The 14535-nt window shown below is 39.9% G+C and overlaps 2 protein-coding genes across 2 annotated transcripts; both read right to left on the bottom strand.

Moving 5' to 3' along the window:
* Window positions 1–1617: 1617 nt before the first annotated feature.
* On the bottom strand, window positions 1618–6676 carry LOC137124652 (B-cell receptor CD22-like). Its single transcript, XM_067499766.1, has 6 exons — window positions 6380–6676; window positions 4122–4382; window positions 3215–3296; window positions 3054–3114; window positions 2385–2562; window positions 1618–2188 (listed from the first exon to the last, which is right to left on the bottom strand). Exons 1-6 carry the CDS (start codon window positions 6483–6485, stop codon window positions 2184–2186), a joined length of 693 nt encoding a protein of 230 aa, XP_067355867.1. The 5' UTR covers window positions 6486–6676; the 3' UTR covers window positions 1618–2183.
* A 296-nt stretch (window positions 6677–6972) lies between these two features.
* LOC137124644 (B-cell receptor CD22-like) lies at window positions 6973–14167 on the bottom strand. Its single transcript, XM_067499755.1, has 9 exons — window positions 13933–14167; window positions 12588–12935; window positions 12300–12509; window positions 11659–12015; window positions 8786–8995; window positions 8312–8665; window positions 7925–8140; window positions 7351–7608; window positions 6973–7240 (listed from the first exon to the last, which is right to left on the bottom strand). Exons 1-9 carry the CDS (start codon window positions 13979–13981, stop codon window positions 7236–7238), a joined length of 2007 nt encoding a protein of 668 aa, XP_067355856.1. The 5' UTR covers window positions 13982–14167; the 3' UTR covers window positions 6973–7235.
* Between the last annotated feature and the right edge of the window lie 368 nt (window positions 14168–14535).

Below are 14535 nucleotides of genomic sequence, written 5' to 3'. Positions count from 1 at the left end.
AACAGTTTCCAGCCTCCATCCAGTGCAGTTCTAAGGACTCCAGGTTTTCTCCCTTTATGGTAACCTTTCCAACAAACATTAAGCACATAGAAATCTGCTGTAACAGAGACATCTCCATGTGGGCAATCTACCGTTCAGATGACCCTGAGCACTTCTACAGACACTTATCAGAACAAAACATGTCTATGAAACCAGGTTTCACAACATCCCTATAAAACATCCTGCATAAGTACAATGAGAAGATTTTATCATTAAACATGACAAAACATAATCATTAAAATTATTCGTATTTGATTTTATATCAGACTACTTCAGCCTCAAGCACAGCACAGCCTGCCTAAGAAGAGGAGGTGGGAGATTAAGACTCCGGGACACTTTTAGCATGAATAAAAAGGACTGCATACTGGGAAGTTGCTAAGCTTCTTTAAGCTTCTTAATTCTGGTGGCTAACTCAATCAGGTCACCTAAGCCAAGGGAGGATCAAGGTTTCCCTGTCTTGGTTAAAATTAACCATAAATAACGTTAAAGTTATATTTCCAACACCATGTAGGATATTACAAGATTTTGTATCATAGCATAACTTAATAATTCAGGAGCTAATAATATGGTTCAACTAAAACATCTTTCCTCAGTTTTCACCTAAAAGAAATGTGTGATACACTACTGTAAATGTAAAGTAAATTAGGGAAGTGGTATGAGAAGACTAACATAAGAGAAGAAACTGCTAAGACCTGCCCAGGGCTACTTCCTCCTTGTATTATACCAGGCATAAACAGCTTAATGTGTATCCCCAAGATGTTACACCTGAACATCCTGTTGATCTGCAGAGCATTAAAAAGAGGCAAATTTTGTGGCTTGTTGTTAGCACATCAGAGGGCAAATTTATATCTATGAAAAAAGGTCAGTTTGTCTCCCCGCCAGCGATCAGCTTTCACAGAGGTGTTTTTCTTGAAGCCTCATCGTTCTCACAACACTGAATCTCTATTGCTCAGAATTAGCTGGGTTTCACTTTATTCACTTTTCACTTATTTTTAGTGTTAATCTATAGCCGTGTAAGGTGGCTTCCTGCTCATAAAAAAAAAGGGAAGGAGATATTAAAAATAAGCCACATGCATTTTATCACAGTAATGGGGGATATTTTTAAATTTTGCTGCCAGTTTCGACGATACTGTAGCGGTTAGTTCACCTGCTCTTTCATTGACTGATTACATTTGGAAACTAATCACTTTGCATACAGCCGTCATATATAATTCAATTATTCAATTCGATTTGATTAAGTTAAAAGTGTTGTGATTCAAGGCGAGATGAGGTGAGCAGTAAGTTTAAAGGCTAAAGGGAATACTGCTTGATTTTTGCTTGTTTCCAATACAAACATCAAATACCATAATTGTGCCAGTCCTACTGTTCTCGCACTGAAAACTAAATTAGACTTTGTTCAAGTCTTAATAAAATAGTCCCAAACAAAGGATCTATCATCAAATCTGTATCTGTGCAAATCTGCAGCATGTGCTTTGACCGTGGGCAGATTTACCATAGATTTCTATTGAAAAAGAAATCGAGCATGTGAGCTTTTCATACTTCAGCTTTGAAAACCCCAGAAAATGTATTTAATTATTCCAACTTTACAAGTAATCAAACTCAAAAAAGTCAGATAAAGCTGTTACTAAATCACACCATACATTACCAGTGTTGACAATTCTCTTCCTTTAATAAAATCTCAGGTTTTTTTAGACATACTTAGTCTAAAAAAGTTTAAATATAAGCTTAAAACATTGTGAAATAAGTTACAGGTATAAACATATTCCGTTTTAATTTGGTGAGGGTTTTAAATGAAACACACTTGTAATGATACAACAGAAGAATTTCCAGTTGAGAAAGTTTACAATGCCAACAGAAGTAATATAAAACTAACGCACAGTATTCTCTTTGTGGATTGTGCTAAAGATAATCTACATAGTGTAGAGAAATGTACCTGCCAATGCAGTAGAAATGACTTTATTGAAGTACAATATTAGATCCACAGTCTTTAGCTGAATGTGGGAACTTGTTGGCAGGAGTAGAGGCTAAGTTTGATTTGATTTTTATGTATTTTGGTTTTTAGGGTTGAATTAAACCTGTTACAGTCCTGTGATGTGTCTTGGTGTCTGCACTATACAATGAAGATGGATCCTCAGACCCTTGACCTAATCTGTGAATAAGAAGAAAAAAAAATTCACACAACAATTTAATTAATATAAGACATTATTCATTAGGAAAAGACTGATATTAGCAAAGATGCAACAGCAAAAAAAAAAAAAAAAAAATCAAACAATCATTGAGAATAAAATGTTTTGACACATTCAAAAAATAAAGCCATGCAGACTCAGCGTTTGAAAGCATCTCACTCTTGACCACAGTGTAATCCACATCTTCCTCTTCAACTCTATTGAGTTGCACTGTCCTGATGTTTGAGTACAGAGGATCTTCCTGAATTGTAGAGAATGTTACAGTGGTGTAGACAAGGTCTTCCTGCTGCACTGCTGGTTCTCTGTGCACTGTGTCGTATTCTGGACCTACATTTTGCTGAAGGGTAAATATTGCACAGATTTAGGTGTAAATGTACCTTGTAGGAATTTTACTGCATTGTAATACAAACTGACTATAGTGTAATGGCTGGGGAGGTTAAGGATTTCTGGTGCCATTGGTGTCAAAAGCTGTGGATCAAACCAGCAGCTGATTCATGGATGACCAACTCGTCTATTAATATTTGTACATAATTAATATTTGTCTCTTTCCATTTGTAAATGGAAAGAGACATTTTGCAGCAATCAAAGAGCCAAAGTCAGATGTTGGTCAAAACAGAATTCCTACCGCAGCAGAAAATGATAATCCACACAATCAAAAGGTAAATCAATGGTTTCATTCTTTAGAGGACAATTATTTGTACATGACAGAAAATGATGAGGTGGTAGAAACAGAAGGTTCCCTTAGGATAAAGAAAGCCCCCAACAGGAAAATGTGGCATTCATTAAATTCATTTTTTATATGAGGGCGGACTAATAACTTTTCCTCACCTGTGCAATTTTTCTTGGACTCTCTCCAGGACCAGAGAGTTGTTTGCAGGAGCATTTTTTTCTAAAAAGAAATTGAAAAAACAAATTAATCATATTAATTATACTATTAGGCAACTGATTGAATGTTACACTTCACTAAACAGTTAAACTGAACGGCTTACCGAATGAATAGAAAGGCAGAGAGGAACGTGACAACCAAAATAATGGCGGTGATTAATCCAGGAGCTGCTGATTTCCTTGAACCTGAAAACAGAAGCACTATTAATTAATTATGGAATTTCAGATTGGGTCTTTACCATCAGGAGACTCTAGGCGCCGCCATCTTGTCTCCCGATCCGCAGCGCCATCTTACCTCCTTCTCTATACCACCATCCTTCCTCTACTCCTCTGCATAGAGTTTCCCTTTTATCGCCATCCTTCACCTCCAGCATATCAGGATCTATTCTCAAACAAAGCCTAAAGGAATCTGCACTCACCTACATTTTCTGTGTGTCTGAGCATTCCAGTGTGTCGTCTACTGGTCAGGAGGACTAAGCGAACGGGCATTTTTTTATTCTTTTAGGCAACAGTAGACTTGCCCTCAAACCATTAAACCCCTTTTGAGCAGTCATTAAAATACCTACCTATTTATTTGTGTCAAAGTCTTCTCTTGCGTCCAGTATAAACTAATAACCTTACAGATTAACCAGAGACAGAAGTACAAGCCTTGGCTTCTCATCTCAACACAGCTGCTCAACTGCCACATAAGGTGCACGTGATGGATCATTGGTGCGTTTTAGCAAATTTGACAAGTTAAGCAGGGGGTTGAAAGTTGGACTAGTGAAGCAGTAAAACTAGGTTGCAGCATAGGTTACTCAGGATAACAATCTCGGAGCTTACACTTGATTTCTGAACACATCAATGTTGACAAAGAGGTGTCTCCCCTTAATGTTGGCTAAAATAATTGGGCCCTGTAACTAATGTACTGTACTGCTCAGGTATGAAAGAATCAAGCCCATTCTGGATCATATAAGTGTTGGGACTGGCATGCGTCTGTGTTTGTAAGTTCAAGTGTATAATTTACTGCACCTGCCAATACAATCAGATGTAAAGTGGAGTGATGACGTCCTCTTGTGTTCTGGGTTTCACAGTAATAATTCCCACTGTGTTCAGGTCTGAAGTCAGTGATGGTGAAGATCTGTCCTGAAGCTTTTGGTGAGTCTTCATTCTCCTTGTACCAGGTATAATTAGCTGCTGGGTTAGCATCAGTGCTACAGGTCAGATTCACTGAACTACCCTCCACTATCTCAGCAGAGGGACTCACTGACACAGAGGGAAGCTTTGGAGGATCTGGAGGACAAAAGACAAGTTTCCAATATTACTAAAGATGTAGAGTAGCGCAAGCCTGGACTGGCAAAAAGGGAATAGAAAGAAAATCTAAGTAAATACCCCCCCCCCCAAAAAAAAACACCAAAAACTTCAATAATCCTCATGACAAATACAACTTTCAAAACAATAGCACAGCCAGAGTAAACAATGCATAAGAATGTTACAAGCACATTAAAAATAAAACCAAGGCCAAATGTTTACATCAGCAGCTCTGTGAAGCTCCAGGCAAAGTAACTACATTTTAGCTTCAGCACACAAATGTTTGACATATTTGCAATGACAGTTTAGTTTGTTAGTTTGCTAACCTTTCATAATATAAAAGCTTACTATCACCAATATTATTTTGTAAACCCTGAAGGATGGGCAGACACAAGATAAGGTGGCTTTACAAGTGTTAATGAGGCTGTGACAGGTTTCAGACCGAAGATGGAAGGTTCGGGGGACAGTAAATGGTCTGAGGAGTAACAACACAACCGCCACAGGGTTGATAACTTGAAATTGAGAAGGGCCCCACACAGCCAGGGGCCATTTTCCTGCTTTCCAAGTGGGAAAAAAACAAATATCAGAGAACGAGAACCACACCTTATCCCTCACTTGATATTTGGGTGCTGGTCAACAGTGTTTATTAGGCTATTTCTAATACCTTGGACAGAACAGAGAAACCAAGGAGAAAAATGAGGGCGTTAGCGAGAAATAAAACAAAGACACCAGGAAATAAATACTGGGAGAGCTAAACGTGAACGTAACATCTTAACTAGTCAAACTCACACTAGAAAACAAATAATACTCATGAGTGAAAAGTGAATACACAGGAAACAGCTGAGAATCAGAAACCAAACAAATCAAACTTCGGACCAAAGATACAGGTAACAGAGTCCGGAGTCCAAAAACTATGAGACAGATGAGCCAGGAGGCTTTGCAAGTATAACCAGGGTGAAACAAAGCCAAAGACACAGGTAAACTTGGAAACAGGGTGTTGCACGGATAACAAAGACAATGACCTGACAGGGAATCAAGGGGAGAACTGGGGAACAGGTGAAAACAATTGTGACTGTTTATGACTGGTAAGCTGGAGAAATTAACTGGGGACAGGGAGTGGAGAAAAAGGGGGACAAAATAAAGGTCCAGGGCAGAAAGATCATGACAATGCCAGTGGAACCTCTGAGCTGATGCTTGGACTTATGGGATCGCTGACTCCTTTGGGGGTATAAAACTTTGTGGCAGAGGATGGTAGGAAATTGTGCATGTACTTGGCCCAAACCACATTGTTGGCCCAAGAGACAGGGTCATGGGAACAGAGCACGTTAAGCCCAGTCTCCAAGTCAGTTTGACAATTGGTCTGTGAATGGAAGCCAGAGGACAGGCTGATGGAGATACTTAACAGTTTTCTGAATTCCGCTGTTTTGAACTGAGTTCGAGGACGGCATGATTTGCTTTGGAAGTCCAAGTTAACTTTGGGCTGGGGGAAGGCAACGTAAAGATGGTGGCTGTTTAGCTTAATAGCTTAAGAACTGAAAGACAGAGGAGCCTAATTCTTGATGATTTAGTTGAATCCTCTAATTTATACACAGAGACAGGCCCACATTTTTGTTGCTCACAAAGAATAAGTCTGCCCAAGCAGGAAAGGAGAATGGTCTGACGATGCCTGCTGTCAATGCTTCATCAATGTAATTTTGTATAGTTTGAGATGATGCAGAATCAGACAGGACTTCTCAGACTTATAACATTAGGGACATTAGCTTTAGGGATGGGGCCTATTTTGGTAAAAGACAAAGTTTTGGATGAAGCCCGACTTTGGTTAAATTCCATTAGCTGTAACATCTACATGAATTGTCATGACGGTTCATTTAATAGTTGCTGAAACAACCTAATGGGGACATCAGAGGCAAAGTCAGGGGACCATCAATGCAACTAGACCTAATCCAGAAGTGTGTACCAGAAAGATTTGTAACACTTACATTGGACATCTATAAATATAGACGAAGAGAAGATCTGTCCATATTGATTTTCAGACTTGCAGTCGTAAGTCCCACTATCCCAAGAACTGATAGAAGTAAAATACATGGATGTTGATTGTTGAAGCAGTTTTTGGTTGTCTTTGTACCAGGTATAACTAGGTGCTGGGTTAGCATCACTGCTACAGGTCAGAGTCACTGAACTACCCTCCACTATCTCAGCAGAGGGACTCACTGACACAGAGGGAAGCTGTGGAGCATCTGGAGGAAAGAAGTTAAGAGATCATTAGTTAAGTAATCTTTTACCAATCAGTAGCTAATAGCTTTCATAAAAATAGAATAAATAAAATTATTAACCACTTATCAGCACAGCTCCACCTTTACCAACACTAATGTTTTACCCTTATCTTTGATTATTTACTGTACATGTTTTGTCATTATTACCATAATCAGTATAGTTTAAAATACATTGTTTTCTTAATGGAGTACTTTGCACATGAAGTAATACTACGTAAATAATCTGCTTAGGACTTTTACTTGAGTAAAAGATTTGAAGTCATACTTGTGGTGTAGGTCAATACCTGTACTTTTACTTGAGTACAGAGTATGTGTACTTCTACCACCTCTGTACACAGTGTCACATTTTGCTGGGCTTGGGGCTGTGTAGCTGCAGACCACCCAGAGTGGCCGCGCTGAGCCTTGTCCTCCATTACATTAAACATCGGTGGTGCTAATAAACTCAGGCTCTGTGTTTTTTTGTCCATTTATTTTCACAGTCGGGTATATTTAATTGCTTGGCATCTGTTTAGCAATGTATTATTGCCTTGACTCTTTTGTATATTACTTTTGCTGTTGACAATCATGCTATGAAGAAGACCGAAGAAATTCATCATCATGAAAAGTGTGCATGGCTGACAAAAGTCCCAAGGTTGGACAAATTTAAAGTGTAAATTTGGTATAAACGTGTCACTCACATTTCACATTTATAAAAACGTACTCCGATCTCCTCCTGCCCAGCTCATTCTCAGCTGTGCAGTAATATTGTCCAGAGTCAGAGGACTGGATTGAGCTGAAGGCAAGATGATGTTTTGTACTGAGCAGTCCATGGTTCTCCTTGTACCAGGTATAATTAGCTGGAGGGTTAGCATCAGTGCTACATGTTAGATTCACTGAACCGCCCTCCAAAACCTCAGCAGAAGCACTCACCAAAGCCAAGATAACCTTTGGTGCATCTGAAGGAGAAAATCAAAATGATGTCATTAACCAGCTCATTTATTTTTTCGCTTTCCACACATGAAGCAAAGTACAGTTCTGTGGGCATATGGTGTGGACACAGGTAAAAATAAGTGTCTAAACAGCTTTTTCCTGATCTCTCTCAAACATTTAGTCTTGACACACTGATATAAATGGAACAAACAAACAGACACACCCACCAGTGTGATACATTACATTAAAAATGACAATCAGAAGTTCATGACATTTCCTGAATAAATGAAACATTTTGGTTGTTAATGCAAGTGCTCTGTGACATCCATGCCGTTCACTCACACACTGAAGGAGAGCGCAAACCCTCATGTCCCTTAAAAGCACAAGAGACTTCATCCCCAGGATATAACTGGCCTTTATAGTAAATGTCCTCCAGGCTTATTTTTTTTCCATTCTTGAGCCACACAAAAGCAAAAGGGCTGCAGCTGCTGTGACACTTTAGCTCTGCTTCAGTGTAAGTCTCACGTATTATTACTTTGATCACCTGCACCTGCAAAGCTACATGACAGTAATGTCGTTAGTCAACTGTCTCAAATTTTAAAATACATTATTTTTTGTTTATATATAAATTATTAATATTAACATGCACAATAACATAATCACTAATGAAATACCACAAAGTCTTTCTATATTCAATATTCAGCAGATTCCATCAGTGCAGATCAGTACCTGTGACAGTCAGAGTTGTTCCAGGTAAACTGCTCCTCCATTCAAAGCCCCGAGTTATGAATTTGAAGTGATAGTGGGCTGAATCTGTCTCTCTCAGGTTAGTGATTCTCAAAGTGGAGCGTCTTGTCTCTGTCTCAAAGACCTGAACACGACCTGAATACTGGGAGTCTTTACTAAGATCCTCAGGCTGTGAGGGATTCTGCCACTGACGACTACGTTCAGGACTGAACCAGAATTTAGATGTAACATAATTATAACCGTTGTAAGTACATGAAATGTCCACTGATGAACCTTTGCAGACACAGATTCTCCTGTGAGTGTACGTCACTCTGTTGCAGAATTGGCCACGAACACCTGTAACATTAATTAATATAATATTTAAGAAAATGGTATCAATAATTCAACTAAACTAAAATATCCATTCATATTACACTTATATTTTTTTAAAGTTAATGTTTACCAAAATGTACTTACATGCTGAATGCGATGGAAAATCCTCGAGTCCCTTTACAGCACAGGAGTAGCTGTGTTGATTGTCATAGGAAATTGAATAAGAAGATGATCTTTTTCCATTAATTTTCTCTCCATTTTTGTACCAGATATAAGAACCATCAAGAATATGACAACGGGTCTGACAATTGAGCCTTAGCTCTTGTGAAGTCTCAACCACTTGCATCTGAATATCTGTATCATTAAACAAGAAACAGAAATGCCGTTTGAGAATGAATCTTGTATCACACTCACTGGGGGAGTCAAGCTGCGTTTTTCTAACGTGTAGTTACTGGTAAACCTGCCCAATATGTTGTTGTTGCTCTTCTTTTCCTTTCTCTCTCTGCTTTCCATTCGCCATCCAGTCAAGGCAATTAGCCACTAAGCCCAGTTCTGTTCAAAGTTTCTTTCATTAGGGAGAGTTTTCCTCGCCACTGTTGCCCTAGTGCTTACTTTAGGGGTATGTGTTGTGTTTTCTCTATAAAGCTCTGTAGTTTTGGCTTTATTGGACAAAGTGCCTTGAGGTGATAAATTGGGACAAAACTAAAAAAGTTGAATTGAATAGCAATAGTCCTGGCTGCATTAGGGAATTGGTTGAATTTGCATTGACTGCATTTTGGAGAATGCAGTGGTGAGTGAACGAGCTCACTGCACTGGTGAGAAAGGAAAATCTCTTTTGACAATGTAGTCAAATGTCTTTCATGGAGATACGGCTGCCGGACATTATGCCCGACACATGCATCAGTATTGACGGCTTTCAGCACAGTGCGGGTGGATCAGAGGAAAGGACGGGGCCTAGTCATGTTGGGCCTACATCAACAACAGGTGGTGTCATGCTGGTTATGTTACTGTGAAAGGAAGAGTCTGTTCCCCTGACATGGAACTGTTGGCGGTGGGCCTCCATCCATACTATATGCCCAGAGAGTTCTCACATGCCATATTGATTAGTCCATATTCCTCCCTTCACAGAAAGCATGTGACATACTCTGACACAGACTCCAGACCCAAAATCCTGACGCCCTCTTTATGATCTCTGGTGACTTCAACCATGCAACCATTCCCACCTTTACACAGTATGTGGATTGTCACACCAGGAGGAGAAGACACTGGACCTGATGTATTCAAATGTTCAAGAGGCCTACAGCTCTTCTGCCATCCCCCCAGAAAGGTCGGACCACAACCTGATCTAGCTCCTGCCTCTGTACGTGCCCCTGGTTTGAAGGCAGCCTCCCACCACTGAAACAGTGAAAAGATGTTTCCAAGCCAAGGATTGGAAGACACTTTGTGAGACACGTGGTGAGAACGTTTATGGATTGACAGGCTGCATTACAGATTTTATCAACTTCTGTGTTGACATCTGTGTACCAACAAATACTGTCCGCTGCTTCCCAAAAAACAAGCTATTGGTCACCAAAGACATTAAAGTAATCCTGAATAAGAAGAAGGCAGCATTCAGATCAGGTGACAGGGAAGCCACGAGGGAGGTCCAGAGATGGCTGTCAGTGAAGATCAAAGAGGGGGAGGAGGGTTACAGGAGCAAACTAGAACAGAGGTTCCAACTGAAGGATACCTCCAACCTCCCACATCATGAAAGTGTTGGAGAGACTATTCCTGGACTTCCTCCGGTCTCGGGTGAAACCATGTCTGGACCCATTCCTGTTTGCTTATCAGCTTCGACTGGGGGTGGACAACACCCTCATCCACCTGCTACACCAAATCTACACCCACCTGAAAAAGACTGGGATGGTCTGTAGGATTATGTTCTTTGACTTCTTCAGTGCTTTTAACACAATCTAGCCTTTCCTGCTCATTGACCCCCCATGGTTGCCTGGATCTACTACCTCACGGACCAACCCCAGAACATCCACCTGCAGAAATGTGTGTCTGACACTGTGACCTGCAGCACAGGTGCTCCCCAGTAGACAGTATTATCTCCATTTCTCTTCACCCTGTAAAACTCTGACTTCAGGTACAACTCAGAGTCTTGCCAGCAGAACTTTTCTGGTGACCCTGTGGTTGTTGGATGCATCCAGGGTGGAGATATCAGAGTACACATCAGTGGTGGACAGTTGTGTTAACTGCTGTGAGCACAATAATGTCCAGGTCAACATCTGCAAATCAGAAGAACTGGTGGTGGACTTCAGAATGTCCGGGACTCCTGTGGAGATGGTTTTGGATTACAAATAACATAAGTGTCCACCTGGATAAAACTGGACTGGTCAGTTAATGCAGCATCAATCCATCAATCTACAGGAATACACAGAGCAACCTGTATTTTCTAAAGAGACTAAGGTCCTTCAACATCTGCAGCAACGTGCTGCGGGTGTTTTATCAGTGTGTAGTAGCCAGCTCCATCCTATATGCTGTGGTTTGCTGGGGCAGCAATATGATTGTGGCCAACAGTAACAGACTGGACAAACTAATAGGGAGGACTGACTCTGTTCTGGGGGAGAAGCTGGACCCTCTGCATGTTGTCTCTGAGAGGAGAATGTTGGCCAAACTCCTCTCAGTCCTGGACAATCCCTCCCACCCAGTCCACTGTGTGCTGGCTGCACAGAGGAACACTTGTTCCTGTAATAAGGCAACACAATTTCCCTATGGGATCAATAAAGTTTTTTGAATCTTGAATTGAGGTGATGGCAAAATGGTGTAATTAGTATGATTAGCATGAAAATAAAAGCTCATTCAGTTTAAAGTAAAGCAGACAAATGTTGGATACAGTATATATTCATGCTACATTATTCTACATTAACATATGGTGTAAACATACAGTTTACTGCATAAAATATATATTAACCTACAACATTATCACTTCATTCATTTGAGGAATGTTGGCTTCAGTTTGTTTACAACCGTACCTGTGACAGTCAGAGTGGTTCCAGGTAAACTGCTCCTCCATTCAAAGTTCTGTGTTATGAATTTGAAGTGATAATGGGCTGAATCTGTCTCTCTCAGGTCAGTGATTCTCAGAGTGGAGCGTCCTGTCTCTGTCTCAAAGACCTGAACACGACCTGAATACTGGGAGTCTTTACTAAGATCCTCAGGCTGTGAGGGATTCTGCCACTGACGACTATGTTCAGGACTGAACCAGAATTTAGATTCAACTGGTTCTTTAAAACTGTTGTAGGTACAAGAAATATCCACTGACGAGTCTTTAAAGGCACAGATTTCTCTGACATTGTAAATCACTCTGTTGCAGGATTGATCTTTACCACCTGAAAGATAAAAATATTAGGGTAATTTCTTAGGACCAGGCACATGCTTTGAACTAACATGCTCACACTCGCTATAACATGCTAATGCTGCATACTATAGTCAGAGATGACCCAAATGCAAAAGACATAAGCCAATGTCTCTCTCCACCTTAAAGCACTGGATAAGTTTTACATCTATAATACTTGGCCAGTTCTAAGGCCACACTGCTAACATGTGTACATGCAGTTATAACAGCATCTTGTAGAGTTACATATGTTAATGGAAGACTGTGGTGTAAACTTACACACAGGCGGAGAGGGGAATTCCTTGTGTTTCCATAAAGCACAGGAAAAACTGTCTGCAGGACCAAAGTGGCCGGAATAAGAATCCGATGTTTGCGCATTAATTTCCTGTCCATTTTTGTACCAGACAAAGGAAGAAGGAACAGGTAGACTACAACTACTGCTGCACTCAAGACGTGAGTTAAAGTAACTTTTCACCTGCAGATGCGGATCTGTGAGGGAGACAATTACTGTATGCATGCAAACCCAAACATTGTTTTAGATTTAATTACCACGAATGAACATTTTACCTGTGACAGACAAAGTGACTCCGGGTTCACCAGTATATTTTTCATCGTAATAGCCTGATATGAACCTGAACTTGTAGACAGCTGAGTCATTCAGCTGCAGGTCTTTGATTGTGAGTGTGCAGCTTTTCAAAATATCACATTGGTAGTTCACACGAGCTCTGTAGTGTTCGTCTAATTTCAGAGGCACAGGTTCATCACCACTGCTTTCAGTAAACCAGTAATATCCTTTTGCTAACTTTTTCTTGGATGAAAAAGTGTAGCTACAGTATATTTCTACCGTTGATCCTTTTATAGCACAGATGTGAGTAGCAGGGTAAGTCACTCCCCACCTATTGTGAGCCTGTACCACTGTAACACAGAACAACAGAAATGGCTTAATAAAAACATGACAAGAGAGACTTGTGTCATTGTGCTTCACTGTGTGAAGATACATTACATACGCACATAACTAATCTACTTTAGCTTTTTTGTCTAAGCCATTGACATGAAGACCATCAGTGGCTCACATCGCTTTACTATATTCTTTTAGCCAGAACTGAAATGAAGCCCTTCATTATCAGGGACTTTCTAACAGGTGTTGGGGTGGGGGGTTAAACTGTCCAAGTTCAAGTGACATTTTGGTTTACAGCAACAGGGAAATGGGGAAATCTACCAATTGTTTAGTGAATTTATAATGCAAAGCATTAGCAGATTTAATCTCTAAATACAGTGAGACAGCACATCATATACAGGGTGCAGCAAAGGAACAACAGTGAACGTGCAAATTAATACAATGTTTACTGAATGTTGGAAGAAAAAAAAGCTGAAAAAACGTAGGAAATGTAGAACAGAAGACAACAACCGTGACACTGTTCATAAATAAAAGCAGCCTTTTTCTAGACAGAGAAACAGAAATTACAGAATTGTTGGAACTCTCCCTTTTATACTGCATTTCACGCAAGCCGAAATAACAATAACATAAATTTATAAAATTGAAATTCCCTGGATCCGAACACATTATTTTGTTCAAATGCAAATACATTTTTGTTTGTTGTTCTCCTGTTTTTTAAATGTTTGATCATCCAGCGGGTGACACGTAAGCTGAGATTTTTAGGAATTTGACTGGTAATGAAGTTTAAAACCAAACCTTGTTCCAATTCAACATTTTAGCAATGTTTTGGCCTTAATACCCGAAACTCAAATTTGCCCCACTAAAAATCAAGAATTGTGAACATGCAGCAAGTTCTCAGTGTAAAGTAGCATGGAGGGATTTGTACTTAAGGACAATACTTGAGTTAGTTTCAAATCAGCGATTCACCATCCTGCATGCTAACTACCTTACAATATAAATACAGCTGTACATTACCCAACAAAGAGAGAAAAGCGAAACCCAGGAAGCTCACTGATGCACTCATAGCTGCTCCTCGGGCCTTTGCTAAATCACAATTAAATCAGCGGGTAAAAAAGAAAAAAGAAAGAAAAAGAAAGCTGTCATTTGAAGAATAATACAAGAAAAGATGAGGATGTGGTCTTTAAAGACAGTCTTCATGGATTGGAACAATTGTAATACGCAAAAACCAAGCTGTTAAAAGCTGCTCTGGGTTCCTTCCTCTTTGGATTATTAATATGCATGAGCAGACCCTGTGAATTCCCCACGTAGAAATGCATAAAAGACTCTGCATGGACCTTTAAAATATAGTCATTAGAAATTACTGAGTAATTTTGTAGCCTGGTCCTAGTAGTGTGTCTTTCACTTTTCTTGAAAGAAATTCTATTCACATCCCCAGTCCATGTGGTAACAGGGCCATTTCTAGAAATGTAATTTATGTGAAGCGCTGTGCTGTGGTCATTCTGAGTAGACTAAAGTTGAAAGTGAAGGTCTGATGAGAGATTTGCTTAATCATTTTTTGCATAGTGGTTAAGCTTTACACTGTTCAGGTGTTTCCCATCAGCTGAAGGCCATGTGCAC

This window comes from Channa argus, chromosome 3 (assembly GCF_033026475.1).
Source record: "Channa argus isolate prfri chromosome 3, Channa argus male v1.0, whole genome shotgun sequence".
Classification (NCBI taxonomy): domain Eukaryota; kingdom Metazoa; phylum Chordata; class Actinopteri; order Anabantiformes; family Channidae; genus Channa; species Channa argus.
This window is presented reverse-complemented; position numbering and strand designations above follow the sequence as displayed.